This window comes from Mangifera indica, chromosome 10 (genome assembly GCF_011075055.1).
Source record: "Mangifera indica cultivar Alphonso chromosome 10, CATAS_Mindica_2.1, whole genome shotgun sequence".
NCBI classification, from domain to species: Eukaryota; Viridiplantae; Streptophyta; class Magnoliopsida; order Sapindales; family Anacardiaceae; genus Mangifera; species Mangifera indica.
Genome location: NC_058146.1, coordinates 7,779,427 through 7,798,922, shown reverse-complemented (window position 1 = coordinate 7,798,922; position 19,496 = coordinate 7,779,427). Strand labels below are relative to the sequence as shown.

The window sequence follows — 19,496 nt, the reverse complement described above, 5'->3', positions numbered from 1 at the left end:
TTAAAATTCTAACTAATTTAAAATATTATATTTTAATAAATTTTATTAAAGATTTAACAAAATTTATTTAAAAAAACTAACATATAAAAAATTAATTTTTTGAAAATTAAATAAATTCGTTGTTTCATCCTGCATTAGTTGACAAATTGTCCTTTGGCCTTAGACTTGTTAAAAAGCCAAATTGACGACAAACAAGGTTACTTATCACACTTAATACAAATCAAGAAAAAATTTAAAAAAAAAAAAAAATAAAAACAAAAAAATTGTGTCTCTACATCTGTGGCTCCATAAGCAATCCTTGCCTCCCATCCCAACTCACCTTCTTCTGGATAAGCTTTCAATTTCCAAAACATACTTAAAAAAAAATAAAACTCTCGAAAAGCTCTCTAAATAAATATCTAACTTCTCTTTAGATATTTTCCCATCAACAGTAAGTAAAACAAGACAGAATCGAAAAAATGGCTGCAACATTGGCAGCAAATTCAAGTGTTGTGTACAAAGATGCGCTCCTTCAAAGAGAGCAGCAGCAGCAGCAGCAGCTGCTATGGAGTGCTTCTGCTTCTGGTAATTGTTTGTTACTGCACAAAAGTGCTTCTGGGTTAAGCACTAGGAAGCACGAGAAGAAGGTGAGAAGGGATGTGAGAGTTGAGGGTTTGTGGCCTGATTTATCAAGACCGATTTCTATAGAAATGGAAGCCATCAACGATGTCGATGAGCTTGACCAGATTTTGGGTCGTGCTCAAGAGCTTTCTCAGCCTCTTCTTATTGACTGGTAATCAATCATTTATCTCTTTCACTTTGTAATCTCTTGATGTTTACAATTTTTTAAAATCACAAAGATTTATGTAATTTTACAAGATTGTTTTTGTATTGTTGATTAGGATGGCTTCTTGGTGTCGGAAATGCATCTATTTGAAGCCTAAGTTGGAGAAATTGGCAGCTGAATATCATACCAAGTAATGCTCTGCTCCTTCTACCACATAATTATGAAACAATAACCTTTTGTAGATTTCAAGAACATATACTACTTTGCAAATTGAATAAATTTTAAAAATCTATTAAGAATAAGAGAAAATCAACCATTGAAAGATGTATGATCATGATCATCAAAGTGTCATTTTTCATTGTATTCATATCATATCTTAGAATCCGTTTATGTTCATGTGTATATTTTGGAAAGAGCAATGCTATATTCCCCCGATTATCTAATTGGATATTTAGATGAAACTGTTATTACGTGTTTGAGTGTTATTTTATTTTTAATAAAAAATTACTTAATAACAGCACAACACATCATCTAAATCCAATTGTGTACTCACAACTTTGTGCTCATCATTTTATAGTTCTGAAAAAGATTATGTGTGCCCACACATGCATTAGTTGACCCTCATAAATCATATGACTTGTTGGATATCGAAGAGAATTTTCTCATATGCAACCATTAGACTCCTAGATAGTATTAAGAGCTTTTAGCATCAAGCTCAATCTTGACTAAACATTGATTATTGTTGTGATCATGGGCTTGATTCAACCTCTAATTACTCTCTTTCAAGACTTAATTTGATGTAAGCCATTTTTCTTCTCCTGCTTCAGACTCAAGTTTTATTATGTAGATGTCAATAAGGTACCTCAAGGGCTAGTGAAGCGCGGAAACATCTTAGTAAGTATATTTATGTACTTTGAATATATTCTATTTGTGAATTCGTAAATTCTTAATTTCAAAAACTGAGTCTTCTAATGTTTCTTACTACCGGCTAATCAGGATGTGGACATGAGAATTCTTATATATTCCTGTATTCTTATTTGTTCAAGTATATGAAAATGTCTGACATTTAACCATGTTTTATGGGTTGTTTCTGCTCAGAAAATGCCAACAATTCAGGTATGTGTTTCTTGTCTTTGTTGACAATATTAATTTGATAAAAATGAAACTACAAGAGAGTTGATAGTATATTAAAATTGATTTGTAGATATGGAAAGATGGAGAGATGAAATCAGAAGTAATTGGAGGGCATAAAGCATGGCTTGTGATAGAAGAAGTAAGAGAAATGATCAACAAGTTTATATGATGAATCTGAATATAGTTCATGCTTTATTATATGTACAGATTTCACTTAATTTCTTGCTCTTCTTCTTATAGAAATATCTTGTATAGAAAAGTTCCATTCCATTCGAAACCTTGTATAGAAAACACTTGCATACTGTTGGGGTCTACGGTATCTCATAAAAACAAACTTCTTTGGATCGTTTATATTTGCAACGTCAAGTTGTCGCTTTGGCCGAGTGGTTAAGGCGTGTGCCTGCTAAGTACATGGGGTTTCCCCGCGAGAGTTCGAATCTCTCAGGCGACGTTCTTCCTTTTTGTTTCTGTCTAATTTTTTTTAAGCATGAGATTGTAATACTTTTCTCTATTATTGAAAATAGAACCCTGGCCTGGCCCCAACTTCGTCTAATAAATCCTTTATTAATAAAAAACTCATTATTTCATTTTATCAAACAAAAAAATTTTTAATTTTCACTTGCATCTAATAAATTTTATTAATATCTCTTACAAAATTTCATCATTTCTTATTTTACAAGCAAAAAAATTAGAATAATATTATGCTTATTTATTTTGAATATATAAATATGTATATATTTATATATATCATTATATAATTATGTGTTATTTATTTTTTATTTAAAGTAACTCAATCATATGATGATACATATAAATATGTATATATTTTTACGTCTAAAATAAATATATATAGTTTTATTAAAAACATTATCATATATGATATTGGGAATGAAGAAAAAGGCAAAAGAAGGAAGAATTTGTGATTAAATTTTAGGGTTTCATTTAAAACTTATAAAACCCAAACACTCTTCTTAAAATTGAAAATATCCATATTACTTGAACCCAATTAAATTTCAATAAAATTGAGTACCGATTTGAATAACAATGATAATGTGCTATCATATAATATAATAACTTTGAATTAATGATTAAAAAACACACATAATAATAATCATTGTAAAAACATAAAATATCACATTTAAATTTAAGGATAAAAATTAGGACATAATTAGTAAATATACGAAAGGGAATCATAATACGAGAATTATGTGAGTATGATACAACAAAACGATGAAAAATATGTTTTCAAGAATCTTTTTATTTTTTCAAATCAAATTTCAAATGTTCTCAAACAAAAGCTCATTTCCAATCAACTATACGTTTTTCGTCTAGATTATATCCCTCATGAATTATTTCATAGAATTATGAAATTGTTGGTTCGAAGTGTCCAAATTCTCTAAATTGATAAGAAAATTCAAGGGCAAATGATGGGAAAAATATGACCAAAAGAAAAATTCAATCATATTTATCAAACACTTCTCAAATGACAAATACAATTACTCCAGGATTTGCAAAATTTTTGCAAAGAAAATCAATGGTTTCATCTTCCCTTGTCGAAACCTAATTAAAAGAAGAATTTAAACTTCATTTAAGAAATTTGTTATCCCAGTTATAAAATGATGAAGAATCAAGCAATGAAGGATCAAGTTTCTTAGTCAATTATGCCCAAAAAAATGACAATGACTATTTTGGAATCCTCGATTGTTTTGGAATCCTCTATTATTTTCAAAATTACTTAATCAAGACAAATTTTCTAAAAAGCCAATGGCTCAAGATGTCAGTGCAAACAATTGCTCAAACAAGATATCAAGTTCAAAATTCTTATAGATTCTCATAAATTTGATAAATATTTGGCGTTGAAAGAATTTTCCAAAAATTCAATATCATTTAAACTGATCCAAATGATGCCCATTAAGTCAAAATCATTCTTAAAATTACTCAAAAGAGTGTCAAAAAGTTCCTTGACACACGAGATCAATTTTTAAGATATGTTTGATTCCTGATAGAACCAAATATACCTTTGCAAAAATTCATCTACAAAATCAAACATTTTTTGCATTATTCTCTTGACGAAGCTACCCAAGAGGTGCATTATTTCAAGATTTCATGCAAAGCTATAAAATTTGTGGAATAATTCATACAAAAAAGTCAAAAATTGTAATAATTATGTTTTATCAATAGTTCAAAATTTGTAATATAAATTTTTCAAGAGAAAGCCAAACATTTCATAAGCTATTGGTTGAATTCAATAAAAATTCTCTAAAAGTTTTCTCATTCAAATTTTGTGAAAACTTTATATTAGCAAATAATAAGTATTCAAAATTTCAAAGTTTTAAAATTATTTTTAATATCTCAATTACATTGCATCAATTGTTTTCAAACTAATTAATAATTTCATATGTTAAATTAAAGATAATATTTTTCAATATGCATCTAAATAATCCATGAATGGGTACATGAAATAAATAGTTTAAGTTATTTTAATATGTTCATCATACTTTGAATTATCAACTAAAACTCAAAATCAATATACTCTCCAACACCAAACAATACTTCATGTTATTAATGAAAAGTCAACATAAATCCAAAGGCCTACACACCAAAAGCCATTCCTCCATATCCTATACAACATAAAAGAAAAGAAAGGGAAAAAGCATGAACTATACTCTTAAAAATAACATCAGTGAATACACAAAGTCAACTACATACTATGTTTACCAAATTTGAATATATTACTAAATGTGTCCTCCCAGAAGCAATTATTCAGAATATTTCCTATAATAGAAGAATATACAGTTTTTGCACTATTTACTATATTTTGTAAACCAGTCAATATTCCAACAAAGACATTCAACAAAGTGATTCAACTGAATCATTTAATTGACATACATCATTCAAAACGCCCCCAAATATGAGGAAACAACCATCTACCACTACTTAAATGACTTAACCTATCAAAGACATATTTATTGTTAAATGTAAGTAATGACCCAACATAAAATCTAATAATGACCTATCCATAAAAAAATTGGCATTAAAAGAAGCTACGAATGCTCATTAAACCAAATTTGAGGACAATGCATAAAGGATAGCAGAATATGCCAGCAACTCCTGTAAATTTCTCTTTATCCCACATGCACAACAGAGAAATTTACATCATAACATATGAAACAAGGCTAACATCAAAGAGATATGATACACATTTTTTAATTTTAGTTATTTTGAAAGATGAGATCAACAAGATTGAGTCCAACATAAACATCAATCGAAATGACGCCACAAGACTCTTTATTTTTCTTATAATATTTCTTCTAATCTTCATAACCAAATACCTTTTATCAATTCTTGATTCATGTAAAGTTAATTGACATGATTCTACAATTTCAAACTGACTCATTTGGAAGTAGACAAATATAAAAAATGATTATATTCCAAAACCAAAAACTACTTGTATCTTGTGGAATATAAGATCCCGTCATCCTCTCTCAATGTTTTCCACTACTATTGAATTCCCATGTCTGCACAGGAAAAATCAACCATCCCAATGGAAATCAATAACCATATCATCTATCAACCTAAAACTATACCATACTAAAACAAACCCATATATTAAAACTAACCTATCTTCTTCAAGAATATTAGTATGCTTTAACTTCACAATGGTAACTGCAAGTTTAGGCTCCCCAAAAGCCAGTCTCACTTGTAAAACAAAAGAGATAAAAAAATACAATCAATCAACCAAAATCAAAATCCAAATCAATATCTAATCAACAAGCCAACTAAACTCACCATTGAATCAATCCCATCGGGCCAACTTCCAAACCTCCATTTATGCATAATCAATTTCCTCCCTTGCAACTCCAAATTCTTCCCTATAACTAACCCATAAAAAATACTAATGTCTCCATCAACCTCCTTACTTGTCCTAGCATTACTTATTATAAACCCTTTCCACTTATTCTCATCCATCATTATCTATGCAAATCCCTACCTCTATAGCTAAATTTCTCTGTCATCGTTATCGTTTTAAACCCTTCTTTCATCCTCTCTGTTAGGATCCCAAGTGCAAGGTATGAGACTTAGATTCTACATTGGAAAGTATAAACAACTAGTATGAGGTTTATATGGTCTTGGGTTCTCCCATCTCAATAGCAATGTTGCAATCTTGATATGATTAGCAATTGAAGTTGTGTCCACTTCAAAGAAACATTCCACCTTCACTATCCACTTATCAAAATCGTCGCCATAGAACTTAGGGAAATCTAGTCTTGTTTGCCTTTCTCATTGCTGTCTAAGTTCTTGGGTTGGCTTTACATGCCCTTCTTTGCGTCGATTGGTAACCTAGTTAATCACTTCTGCATGTTGAAGACTTAGACCACTAATGATGTTTTTAAGATCCTCCATAGATTATTGCATTCGGTCTTATGTCTCTTGTAACCTTCTTTGCTGTCGAGTTTCTGCCTCAACCACCACTTGAGCTATTATTTGGATGATCTCCCTCTTAAGTTCTTGATTACGCGTCTCTTCCATAGCCAGGTAAAGCTCTGATACCACTAATGCTAATGCTTAAGGTTTGGTAAAGAATTAAAGAACAAGAAGATGCATAGAAGAATAACAGACATGAGAGAAACAAAATCAAAAGAAAGAAACATGAACTGTATTGACAAATCTGCATAACCAACTTTCCCTCTTATCTTTACATTTATATTTCATAGGAATATTAAAATGACAATGTTCCATTAATTCCTAAATGACATCGAATTTCCAAAATGGCAGCATTCGTCTTCACGTGCTATTTACTATGTTTGTGTTTCTCAATAGTTTGCATCAACTACCCCCTCTCGACTACCTTGTCCTCAAAGGAAAATGAAGGAAATTGAGCACGAATAGTGTCTGTAAACTCCTAGATAGCTATAGTTGGAGACTCATTCTGCCATTGTACAAGAAGTTTAATAGTTGATGAATGGTGTTGTCTCACTAATTTCCTTTCAAAGATGTGATGAGGCTAGCGTTGTGGAGTAAATTGCGGAGGTAATATAGGCGAAACAACTACTTGAGCATAGATTGGTTGCAAGAGTGAAACATGGAAGACATTATGAATAAGGGCATCACTAGGCAACTGCAAACGATAAGCAACTTGTCCCACCTTATTAATAACAGAAAAAAGGCTAAAGTATTTGGGCTGTAATTTTTCATTTCCTGTATGCATAGCCATTTGATGATACAATTGAAGTTTGACATACACTTAGTTGCCAATCTGAAATTACCTCTCGGATCGCTTTCAATTTGCCATCAACTTCATACGTTGTTGGGCTCTTAACAAATGCCGCCATAACACTTGGATGGTATCTTCCTTGGAACATAACAGGGCATAAACTTTAGCTATGTTTGACTCTTTAGAGAGGTAAGGAATATGGCCATAAAGAGCTTCAAAGGGTGACATTTGGATGCTAGAATGGTAATTTGTATTATACCAATATTCGGCTAAAAGTAGCTAATGAAATCAAGTATTTGGGAGCTTTTCTGCCATGTATCTAAGGTAACCGAAAGAGCTCATGCTAGAATTTGCTAATAAAAACAGTGCCTTGATCGCTAACTATACTTGTGGGGGTTCCCATGCAATTTGAAAACCTGGTCTAAGAAAACTTGTGCAACCTGCTATATAGAGAAAGGGTGTCCCAAGGCCATAAAATGCGCATATTTTGTGAGGTGATCAACTACTACTAGGATGATTGATTTGCCTTGTGATTTAGGCAAGCCTTCAATGAAGTCCATGGTAAGCTTATTGAATACTCCATAAGGCAAGGGCAATGGCTACAATAGTCCAGGTGTGGCCACATTTTTGGGCTTATACTTTTGACAAGTAGGACATCCTCTAATGTAATTTCTGACAGCACCCTACATGCCTTTCCAATAAACTACTGATGATAGCTTCTTCATTGTAACTGTAACCCCAAAATGTCCACCTAAAGGTGAATCATGGAACAAGGAAAACAGCTGATGTTGCAATTCTGAATTAGTAATAAAAACTAATTTCCTCTCTTCCTCAATTGTCCATTAAACCATTCATACTTATTGTAGGCATTAACATCTCTCTGTTTAGTAGCAATGATTTGTTTCAATTTAAGGTCCTAATGCCAAGTAGCCTCAATTTTTGACAATAATTCTTGAGGAATGATTATAACAGCTAACTATAGGAGTTCTCTAGTAGCTACCTGAGAAAGATAGTCAACTGTTATATTTTCTATATCTTTCTTATAAGCAAGACCAAGCAAAATTATCCTTCTTCAAAAGGTCAGTAAAAGGTTGAGCAATCATGCCATAATTCTTGTTAAATATGCGATAGTACCTAGACAACCTGAGAAAACCTCTTAATTGCTTCTATGTTCTTGGTGCTTGCCATTCCTTTACTGTCTAGATCTTTTGTGGGTTAGTGATTACTCATTCTCAAGATATAAGGTAACCCAAACATTCTACCTTGGCAGCTCCAAAAGTGCACTTGCTTTTCTTTGCATAAAGTTGATGTGAAAGAAGTAGTTCCAAAACCTTTTCCAAGTGATACAAGTGAGCTATCTTGTCTTTGCTATAGACAAGTATATCATCAAAGAAAACCAACACAAATCTTCTCAAGTGAGGCCTGAATATGTCATTCATAATATTTTGAAAAGTAGATGAAACATTGGTAAGCCTAAAAGGCATAACTAAGAACTCATAATGCCCTTCATGAGTTTTAAAGGTTGTTTTATCTATAGACGAAGAATGCATCCTGATTTGCCAATATCCTAAGCATAAATCAATTTTGGAGAAGATGGTTGCCCCCCTTAACTCATCCAAGAGCTCTTATATCAATGGAATTGGATATCTATCCTTAATTGTCACTTGATTCAAGGTCTTGTAGTCTATAGGTGTCATCCTTTTTCTTGACTAAAACCACTGGACTTGAGTATGGGCTGTAACTATTCTGTATCACTCTAGCTTTAAGCATTTCCCTTATCATCTTCTCAATGAAATCTTTTTGCAAGCTACCATACCTATAAGGTCTTAGGTTGATTAGTTGTACCATTTCCTGTAAGAGAATTCTATGATCTTGGCTTCTAATTGGTGGTAGCCCTTTTAGTTCCTCAAAAACCTTACTATACCTACTAAGTAAGGTTGTTAACTCCTGCCATTCCTCTTTGGTCGATGGCCCAAAAACTTGCACTTTATACAACTGTTGTATTGCCTCTACTGGTTCAGGCCAAAGTAATTGAATTGATGCCAATTATTGTTTCTTTTGCAGCAATTTGCATAAATGGTTTTCTTCAATTACACTAATACTTTTGTTACCTTCCCCTTGCAAGAAATATAATTGACCTTCCAACATAAACTTCATAGTTAGTTCTTCAAAATTCTAAGTAATGTCACCAAGTTCAACCAACCATTGTGCTCCCAATATTAAATCTAATTCTTAACTGACAGTGTATAAGCATCAACCGAAAGCCACTGACCTTATACTCGAAACTTCAATTCCTTACACCAACCTTTGCAGTGCAATTCTTGGCCGTTGGCTACTGTGGCATGAACACCTTTAGCTTTTTGTATAGGATAACCAAGTTTGTGAGCAGTTTGCTCACTCAGGAAGTTATGTGTACTTCCTGAATCTACCAAGATATATAGCCTCCACATGTCATGCATTCTATATAGCCTCATAGTCCTTGCTTCGAGTGGCCTTTGCAATGCTTGTAATGATAACTACATCAACCCATGCCCTTCTAGTACTACCTCTTCCTTATCTTCTTCCGTAATCTCCAACCCTTTTATTTCCTTATATTTTCACATGCAGTTGAATCACATATGCTTGTTTCTTCCTACATCTATGGTCTGATGTGTATTTTTCATCACACCAAAAGCAGATTCCTTTGGCTCTCTTCCATCAAAGGTTCGATTGGTGGCTGTTTTTGTAAGGTATGGTTATGGTAGTCTAGGACTACTTGGTATGGGCAGTAAGCCCGAAGATATTGGTACTAGATTACTGACTATTACATTAGGCACCGTCGGTCTCAAATTCACTGGTATCTAAGAGGTTCTTGCCATTGGTTTTGGTTGGTTACTCAATACTGCCACTATAATTTCTTGAAGCTTGGCTAAAGAATAAGCTTTGATCAAGGTCTTGGGCTTAAACATCCTTACAGGCATTTATAAAAGATCAATCAAGCCAGACAAGAAAAAACTAAGGGTCTGGTCTTCCTTAATACCAGCCTTTAGATGCAACTCTTTGAATACATCTAGATATTGTTAAAGAGTGCCTACTTGTTTCAAGTTGCACAAATTAGCTAAAGGATCGTCATAGTCGTAACTTCCAAATCTTACTCTCATTGCTTCCACATACTCTTCCCAGGTTACTGCTATGCCATTTCTTGATTTCATAAAGCTTTGGTGCCACTGGATTGCTCTCCCTTCCCAATGCAATGTTGTAATCTTGATACGATCAACAATTGGATTGCGTCCACTTCAAAGAAACATTCCGCCTTCATTATCTAGTTATCAAAATTGTTGCTATAGAACCTAGGGAAATCCAGTCTTGTTGCCTTTCCCATTGTTGTCTAAGTTCCTGGGTTGGCCTTACACGCCTTTCTTCACATCAATTGGTAACCTGGTTCATCACTTTTGCATGTTGAAGACTTAGACCACTAATGATGTTCTTAAGATCCTCTATAGATTGTTGTATTCGGTCTTGTGTCTCCTATAACCTCCTTTGCTATGACTCTTGAGCAGTTGTAGACCAAGCAAAATTATCCTTCTTCAAAAGGTCAGTAAGAGGTCGAGCAATCATGCTATAATTCTTGATAAATCTGTGATAGTACCTAGACAACCCGAGAAAGCCTCTTAACTGCTTCTATGTTCTTAGCATTGGCCATTCCTTTACTGTCTGGATCTTTTGTAGGTCAGTGATTACTTCTTTTCCAAATATAATGTAACCTAAATATTCTACCTTGGCAGTTCCAAAAGTGCACTAACTTTTCTTTGCATAAAGTTGATGTGAAAGAAGTAGTTCCAAAACCTTTTCCAAGTGATACAAGTGAGCTACCTTGTCTTTGCTACGGACAAGTATATCATCAAAGAAGCAACACAAATCTTCTCAAATGAGGCTTGAATATGTCATTTATAATATTTTGAAAAGTAGATGCAGCATTGGTAAGCCCAAAAAGCATAACTAAGAACTCAAAATGCCCCTCATGAGTTTTAAAGGTTATTTTATCTATAGACAAAGAATGCCTCATGATTTGCCAATGTTAGAATCCCAAGTGCAAGGTATGAGGCTTGAATCCCACATTGGAAAGTATAGACAACTAGTGTAGGGTTTATATGGCCTTGGGCTCTCTCATCTTAATAGCTGACTTTTGAAGTGTGGTTCTCTTAAGGTTTGTATCATTTGGTATCAGAGCTATCATCATGTCTCTCAGTTACAATCATGTGACACGAGTGGTGATATTAGTATTACAGTGTTTACCCGGGGCTGCAAAGCGTGATGGTATGTTAGGATCTCAAGTGCAAGGTTTGAGACTTGGATCCTACATTGGAAAATATAAACAACTAGTGTAGGATTTATATGACTTTAGACTCTCCTATCTCAATAACTACCTTTTGAGGTGTGGTTCTTCTAAGGTTTGTATCACTCTCTTCCTTCTTGACAACCACCTTCTTCTCTACCACCACACTCACTCTTGCTTCTTCCTCCTTCACCGTCTTCGTTGCCACTTTCTTCACCTCTAACTCCTCCTTACACGACTTGCTTTTCACCATACTCTCAATGTAATCTCTCACCTTCTCAAAGATCAAAACTCTTACTTTTTCCCACATTGCCTCCCTTAATCTCTTCCCAATAGGCCCCTCATCCTTCACTAAAACCCTAATTTTTGAGTTCTGATCCGTGTTCTCGATAAAAATATAATGAATCTCCATAGAACCTTCAGCTTTCAACAAAACCCTACCTTCAGAATCCCTTGCTTCACCCTTCTCCTTCTCTTGGTGCGCTAGAAAGTGATGCCACGAAGAGATAATGATCTCTTTTTTGTACCACTTTTCAATGCATCAGGAGAAGAAAGGGTTTGGAGACAACACCAGAAGGAATGTCGAAAGTTGCAGTTAAAGAGTGAGAGAGAAATTGCTATTTTTGAAAGTTCTAGGGGGTGACATAGTTTGAATGAAAACCCTAGGTTTGGGGTGAAAATATTACCTTTTAAGTTTGAAAATTTTAAACAATGGTAAAATGTTAGTTTTTAAAATTTGGGAAAAAAAAAGTGACAAATTTTATATTTTTTTAATATAAATAATAAAATGTCATTTTATCCTTACTTCCAGTAAGGAAAGTTAACAAAAGTTATACTATGAGTGAGAACTTGATTTTTTCAATTATTATAAATATAATTTTGAATTCTAACTAAAATTTGGATAAAAATATTTTTTTTTCCGTATATTTAATAGGTTGTACCAGCGTGGTCTGAGTCCTTCAATATGGCTTGCAGGTCTAGCACCATGGGCCTGTCAAAAATGGGGGCATGGGTTGGGACCGGCTTGACCTCCTGTCATGTACAACCGTAAACAACGTCACCAATAACAAAGCGTGACTAAAATTACGGCTTAACTGGTTGTGAGCAACGACTGTTAAAAACGGGTATCATAGACTGAAGCAACTAATATAACGACTACATAACATCTGGTAACAACATTTCAGGGCTCTGAACATTCGAGTCCATGACTGTTGTAAACTATCCTTCACGAGTATTTGGGACTACAAAATGTACCGCTGGTTTTAGAAAGTGACGAAAAGGCCTCCGTTCATCAAATTATTGCCATACAAATACCCACCGATTCGTTTACTCGTCTCCTCATTCGGGGTTCAACCCGAGTTGAAATGAAGCGAACTCGGCGATTCAAACGTGTTGCAAGCTCAAAACCCAATAAACCCATTTCAACAACAACCGATTCAGGCCATGATTCTGACACTCTGACGAGTCGCCGCTCCAAATCAATGACCATCAGGTCCAGTTCCCCCGAACCCAAAATTAACTCGGTTCCCAACTCAGTTCCATCGTTTGACAAAGTGACGATTATGCCACCTCAGTTCTTCCAGGTTGATGCTCTTGATCTTGCCCCTCGTTTACTTGGGAAGCTTCTGAGGAGAGACGACGTTGTTCTTCAGATTACTGAGGTAACGATGTCACCCATTTTCCCTTTGTTTCCTGGGAAGAATGTAGGACAAGAAAATAAAAATAAATAATCACAACTTTGAGATTATATAAATACCCTTTTGCACATTTTTTAGTATTTTGAATACCCCTCTGTTAATTTTTGCTGAAAAGCTGATTTTATTATTTGATACATTTTCTTTTTGTTTCTTGGGGAAATGTAGGACAATGCTGCATTTCTCATTACATTTTTAGTTTTTTCTTATTCTTTTTTTTTGTTTTGGTTATGGTTCACTATTTTGAGTGGTTAAAGAATGCTTGAGATCACTTTTATATTACAATGCAAAAACAGTGTTTCATACTTCTATATTTTGTGATGACTTTGAATGTTATGAGTATGACGTTTCATATAACAAGTATGTTGATTTGTGTTATCAGAGTTAAAAATTGGTAAGATTATGTTCAATTACTTGGTTTCCAGTTATTTAATCAACAATTGAATAAAGGGTTTCAGATTTTTAAAAATTTAATAATTATTTCAATGGAGAATAATTATAGGTGTGTTGAAAGTTCAATGAAGAGTTATGGTTTTGATAGGTAGAAGCTTACAGGCCAAATGATTCAGCGTGTCATGGTAGATTTGGAGTTACAGCAAGAACAGCCCCAGTTGTAAGTAGCTAATTCAAAATTTTTGAACTTAGTTCTTGTTCTCATTAGTTGTGGAGAAAATTTGTGCCTAAACTTATATAAAATGTTGTTTGCATCCTGGGATTGTAGTTTGGAAAAGGAGGACATGCATATGTGTATCTTTGCTATGGTCTGCATACAATGCTCAATGTTGTTGCTGATAAGGAAGGAGTTGGGGCTGCTGTTTTAGTACGATCCTGCGCTCCTGTGAGTGGTAATTTTTCGAAGCTATACATGCATAGCTAGTTGTTATGTGTAGTAATTTGCACTTCAATGTGAATTCTGTATCTTCATACCTCAAAGGTTTTACCAATTCAGTATTTAAGTTTGAATTGATTGTAATAAGTTAGCTACTTTAACATGCACCACAAACACCCAAAAATGAAAGAAAAAAAAACCAGGAACCGGTACCTTGTTTGATGATTTGTGTTTGCTTTCTTTGTTGTGCTTGTTCATCTTAATGTCGGCAATGCATAGGCTGAAACAGAAGAAATTATACCAATTTATTGTATTTAAGAGTATGTTCTTGTTGACATTAACTTTCTGCGTGAATCCTTGTTCTATCTGCTATGTACATTTTGGTGAAGCTAGTTGCATACTAAACTACCTAATATGGTTTTGTATATTGTGGCGAACATAATTACAGGGTTGAAGACCATTCAGCAGCGTCGAGGACAAATAACTGAGAAACCGGTTCTTCTCACTGGTCCTGGAAAGGTAGTGTTGATTTTTAATACCATCTGATTTTGCTCAATTTTTTCAACTCTTAGTGTTATGCCTGGTTGTGTAGTTGAATCACAACATTCTTTTTGAGCTGAAGCTGGTGAAGCAGATACTATAGCTGATTTCTTCTGCTGATGTGAGGATAAATCTTAGGCGAATTTATTGGTTTAGATATAATTCCGTTCCTGTAACAGCAGTCCATATTCTGCAATGCTGTTGGTGATACATGAATGTTTTTAATTGCCCAGTTCAGCTGCAAAACTGTAATCATTTTGAGAGTATAAACCATTTTGCAGGAATCTGGGAATGTCTTGAAATATGTTCATAAATTTTCAAGTTGCAATTAGGAAGCAATATTGGATTATATCTCCTTTTGATTTTGTTTCAGTTTATTTTTTGTGGTATCTATCTTTCTTTATGGCTGACCTGCAATGTATGTAATTTTCAAAAACTACTAGTTGAAATTGAAAACCTGGAGATTTGTTCAACTCCTAATCTCTTGTAATTTTTGTTCTAGGTTGGTCAAGCTCTAGGAATTTCCACAGATTGGTCTAATCATCCGCTTTATACACCTGGTAAGCTTAACAACCAATTCTTATCATTGTACATCTGTAAATCTTATTTCCAAATGGTGTTTTTGCAAGCTCCAAAAGATATCAATGGATTTTGCACAGGTGGTTTAGAACTCTTAGATGGTCCAGAGCCTGAGAAGATATTGATAGGCCCTCGCGTTGGCATTGAGTATGCCTTACCTGAGCATGCTAATGCCTTGTGGAGATTTGCTGTTGCTGATACGCCTTGGATAAGTGCTCCTAAAAACACACTTAGGCCTCCATGATTTAGGATTCTTGCAACAGGGAATTCTATGTATATGGAAAGATTGGAGTGAAAAAATCTTGAATTATTATAGCATTAAAAGATCTTTTCCCTTTACTAAAATAATGCGAGCTTTATGGACTTGCAAATAGAGCTATATTGTTTTTGCAAATTAGCTTAGTTTCATTATTATCATGCCTTTTCAGCCGACATCTGCCAGCAGTCACAAACAAGTTTTCCATAGGAAATCTGTGATTGAGAGCAGAAATGAAGAGAGTTATATTGACCAGATAATGCAACTGAATCTGGGCAAAGTCGACTCTTAGCTGCACAAATCCACTTTGAAGATGAGTCTGGGAGGAAAACCAGTTAATCTTCCACATATACATCAGTACTTTGAAAGCCAAATTAGCTACAAAAATACTAAAATACATTGAGAGTGAACCTCGTTAATCTAGTGAAATATAGTTAATTCAAGATGCCAAGTGTAAAAATTTAAGCAATAACAGTGAATCCTAGTTGGGCTGCCGGCTAGAACTAAAATTTTTGTCGCTTACACTTGGAAAAATACAACCGAGGGAAGACACACCGGAAAGAAATTAGACATCAACTGTCACAAACACAACAAAATTATGTGTATATATTTTTTAATACAAAATTAAGTATAAAATTGATATATTATTATATGATCGAGTAATTTTGAATTAATAATAAAATAATATTTAATTATATTATAATGCATCAATTTTATACTAAAAAATATCTACATTTAATATTATTAAAAAAAAAAAAACACCTATATGTGTGAAGCAATAAGAATATTTTCAGGCATGGCAGAGTTTAGACCTAAAAATTCCAGTAGTTCATTAAGTCTATCACTAATTCTCAACTAAAGACGTGCATCCACCTCAAAAAGCTTCAATTCAACAACACATTCCATACAAACATAGGGATCCCTGAACCATTAGAAATGGAAGCAAGTTGTGGATGGTGAACTATATGACATTTGATCATGATCAAGTAGCAGACATGATAAGAACCCCCTCCCTTTCTTTGATTCATTTAATGCAGAATCATTAAATGAATCTCAACATCCAAAGTCACAGCTCTTGAAGCTAAATTAGATGGTGTTCCTATTAGAGGATATGAAACTGTTATGTCAGGAATTGGTCGTGGTTTGAGTGCATAAGAAATCAACAAAAAGAGAAGAGAAACAAGAATAGCAGAGCAGAAGAACAGAAGAGAAGAAAAGTAGAGAATATTTAATTGTATCTATTCATTGATTCTCTTTACATATATTCATTTATATTATGATGGGTTGTTCACGTAACAGTTGACACTGGTTATAATAGAACAACTATTTCATGATAAAGAAATGAAAATGTGGCTAAATATAAAAGAGAAATAAATTTGGCCTTCCACTTGTCATCTTCTCTTGATCTTCACTATTAACAAGTCTTCAATTAGTCTTTGCCTTTCATTATGCAAGATATAGCCACTTGAACCATTGGCGAGATTGTGTAAAACACACACTTTAGATAGGCCTCTAGACAATGGTTCACTCTTTCCGCTTGTCCATCCGATTGCAGATGGTAAGCTGTACTTAGCTGCATTTTGTACCCAAGAGTTTGAAGAGTTCGCGCCAAAATTGTCCAGTGAAAAGCCTATCTTGATCTGAAATTATATTTTCTAGCATTTCGTGTAGCTTAAGCACACCTCCCATGATTACTACAGCAACTTTGGCAGCTGAATAAGGATGAGATAGTGCAAAAAAGTGGCTGCACTTAGTGAACCTGTCCACCACAACAAATATTGTGTCATAGCCGTGGGACTTGGGTAGTTGAGTTACAAAATCCATCGAAATGGACTTCCAAGCTTGTGCAGGGATCGACAGTGGCTGTAATAAACTAGGATAGGCACATGACTCCGATTTACACCTTCGACACACATCGCAAGTAAGGACCCATTCAACTACAGACTTCCTCAGGCTTGGCCAATAAAAATTTTGCCGTAGCCTTTTATATGTGTTGTGTATTCCCGAATGCCCACCAAGGGAAAACTCGTGACATGTCTCTAAAAGCTTATATCTCAACCCTGTACTACTACCAACATAAAACTTCCCCTTGTAGCAAATTAGCCATGGTTTGGCAACACAATTTGGAACCGACTTTGGGTCCACAGTTAAGGCTTGTAGCAATTTCATGGCTTCTTTATCTCTTTCATAAGAAGCTTTCACTTCTTCCATCCATGTAGGGACAATTGAAGAAGAGAGGAGGTATATTACATTCGAGTCAGATCTTCTTGCTAGTGCATCTGCGACTCTATTTTTGGCCCCTCTTTTATATTGACTCATGTAGTCAAGTCCCAATAGCTTTGTTATACCTTTCTACTGAACATAAGTGTGCAATCTTTGTTCCCGTAGGTGCTTTCATGGTCTGTCTTTATTATAGTATTGGCCCTGCTCCAAGTAGTTCTTGTTCATAAGCTGATAACTGCAAATTCCTTCGGTTGAGTGGCTTGGACAAAAATGCTCTAGGCTTCCCTCTTTGCATCAAAACAGCACCCATTCCTTCGCCACTGCTGTCACACTCAATTACAAACCCCTCTTTGAAATCCAAAAAGAGCTAACACTGGTGTTATGGTCATTGACACCTTGAGTTTGTCGAAGGCTTCTTGGGCGGCAATATTCCATATAGAGTTATCCATCTTTAACAAGTCAGTCAAATGTCAACTGATATTCCCATAGTTTTGGATGAACCTCTTGTAGTACCTAGTTAATCGCAAAAAACCTCTAAATTCTCTCAACGTTTTGGGTATGGGTCATGACTTCATCACTTCTATTTTGCTCGGGTTTGTTGCTAGTCCTTCACCAGTTGTCATGCGACATAAACAAGCAATCTTGACCTTTCCGAAATCACACTTTGATAGCTTAACAAGCAGTTTTTGTTGCTCCAGCATGTGTAGTACCTGTTCAAAATGCCATAAGTGAGTCTTGTGATCGAGGCTATAGACCAAGATGCCATCAAAGAAAACCAACACAAATTTTCGTAAAAACAGTCAGAATATTTTGTTCATGAGAGCTTGGAAGGAAGCTGGGGCGTTCATTAAGCCAAAAGACATCACTAAAAATTCTTTAGTGGCTTGAGTGTATCCTGAATGTTGTATTATGAATATCAACAGGTTCCATTCGTATTTGATTATACCCTGCTCTTAAATCCAGTTTAGAGAAAATGTTTGCTCTATACAATTCATCCAACAAATCTTTAATTATTGGGATGGGAAGTTTACTCTTTACAGTTACCTCGTTCAATTGGTGGTAATCGACACAAAACCTCCATTTGTCATCTTTCTTTTTTATGAGGATTATAGGTGAAGCATATTGGCTACTACTAGCTTGGATGATTCTAGAATGTAGCATCTCTTGAGTGATTCGTTCTATTTCTATCTTTTGATAGTAGTAATATCTATAGAGCTGAATATCATCTGGTTCTCGTTGGAGACTCAAATAAAAAAAACGAAAAAGAGTCTCACATTTAATGAATAGAACATAAGAAAGTGGTATATAAGTATTGTGGATTGGACCTTAACACAAGCTAATTGGTTTTGTGTAATATAGGTTTCAATCTGTTATAGATTTATATTTCCGAACCCAAAGATAATCCGATCCGAACAATATAAACGCGGAAAACAGGAAAAAATAGAATAACACGATTTACTTGGTTCGGATCTCGTAAACGAAATCCTACATCCAAGGCAGAGGTGTTCCTCTAGTCAAATCCACTAATATCAAGTTCGATTTACAATATACAAACACACGTATCTCTCACTGTACATCAAAACAATATACAAGCAAATACACGGCAATACAAAGTCAAAGAGCACCTGACTTCACCGTAGAGACAACGCACATCGAACTCGGAGAGCAAACACAGCCACACAGCAGCCACACAAAGCCACAAGACGCATAAACCAGAGAAAGAATACACAGCAGCTCACGCCTCCTTTTCTCTTAATATTCTCTCTGCTTTAGTCGGCCAAATATAGGTTTATATACTTAGGTCAACCAAAGTGCATCCCATCAAGTTTACCAAACTACCCTCTCTTATAAATCAAAAGACCCATGCATCCTTAAGCCTAATTACGCTACTGCCCTTATAGTTTACAAACAAATATTACAAACTCCACCTTGTTTGAAAACTACA

General features: G+C 34.5%; 2 protein-coding genes, 1 non-coding gene and 1 pseudogene across 6 annotated transcripts; 3 read left to right on the top strand and 1 right to left on the bottom strand.

Moving 5' to 3' along the window:
* The first annotated feature begins 309 nt into the window (after positions 1-309).
* LOC123227091 (thioredoxin-like 3-1, chloroplastic) lies at positions 310-2,251 on the top strand. Of its 3 annotated transcripts, none has more exons than XM_044651735.1 (5): positions 310-772; positions 882-956; positions 1,594-1,660; positions 1,865-1,882; positions 1,971-2,251. In XM_044651735.1, the coding sequence occupies exons 1-5, from the start codon at positions 459-461 to the stop codon at positions 2,067-2,069; spliced, it is 573 nt and encodes a 190-aa protein (XP_044507670.1). In that variant the 5' UTR covers positions 310-458; the 3' UTR covers positions 2,070-2,251. The 3 variants fall into 3 exon arrangements, 2 of the variants coding, with proteins under 2 accessions (XP_044507670.1, XP_044507671.1); XR_006504437.1 differs by having other exon boundaries at positions 1,763-1,882; positions 1,971-2,045; XM_044651736.1 differs by lacking the exon at positions 1,865-1,882.
* Positions 2,252-2,269: 18 nt separating this feature from the next.
* TRNAS-GCU lies at positions 2,270-2,351 on the top strand. Its single transcript has one exon. It is a non-coding gene; the product is annotated as a tRNA-Ser (tRNA).
* A 2,973-nt stretch (positions 2,352-5,324) lies between these two features.
* LOC123227886 lies at positions 5,325-12,636 on the bottom strand (annotated as a pseudogene).
* LOC123227119 (DNA-3-methyladenine glycosylase) lies at positions 12,577-15,466 on the top strand. 2 transcript variants are annotated; one of them, XM_044651801.1, is made up of 6 exons: positions 12,577-13,091; positions 13,666-13,737; positions 13,846-13,969; positions 14,402-14,472; positions 14,996-15,053; positions 15,132-15,466. In XM_044651801.1, exons 1-6 carry the CDS (start codon positions 12,795-12,797, stop codon positions 15,314-15,316), a joined length of 807 nt encoding a protein of 268 aa, XP_044507736.1. In that variant the 5' UTR covers positions 12,577-12,794; the 3' UTR covers positions 15,317-15,466. The 2 variants fall into 2 exon arrangements, with proteins under 2 accessions (XP_044507736.1, XP_044507737.1); XM_044651802.1 differs by having other exon boundaries at positions 12,582-13,091; positions 15,153-15,466.
* The last annotated feature ends 4,030 nt before the right edge of the window (positions 15,467-19,496 follow it).

Bases quoted from the DNA above. Each gene is read 5' to 3' on its own strand.
- LOC123227091 (XM_044651735.1), top strand. From the start codon at position 459: ATGGCTGCAACATTGGCAGCAAATTCAAGTGTTGTGTACAAAGATGCG. The intron at 773-881 runs GTAATCAATCAT...ATTGTTGATTAG, and splicing joins CAGCCTCTTCTTATTGACTG to GATGGCTTCTTGGTGTCGGA. The intron at 957-1,593 runs GTAATGCTCTGC...CTCCTGCTTCAG, and splicing joins GCAGCTGAATATCATACCAA to ACTCAAGTTTTATTATGTAG.
- LOC123227119 (XM_044651801.1), top strand. From the start codon at position 12,795: ATGAAGCGAACTCGGCGATTCAAACGTGTTGCAAGCTCAAAACCCAAT. The intron at 13,738-13,845 runs GTAAGTAGCTAA...CTGGGATTGTAG, and splicing joins CAGCAAGAACAGCCCCAGTT to TTTGGAAAAGGAGGACATGC. The intron at 15,054-15,131 runs GTAAGCTTAACA...AAGCTCCAAAAG, and splicing joins TCATCCGCTTTATACACCTG to ATATCAATGGATTTTGCACA.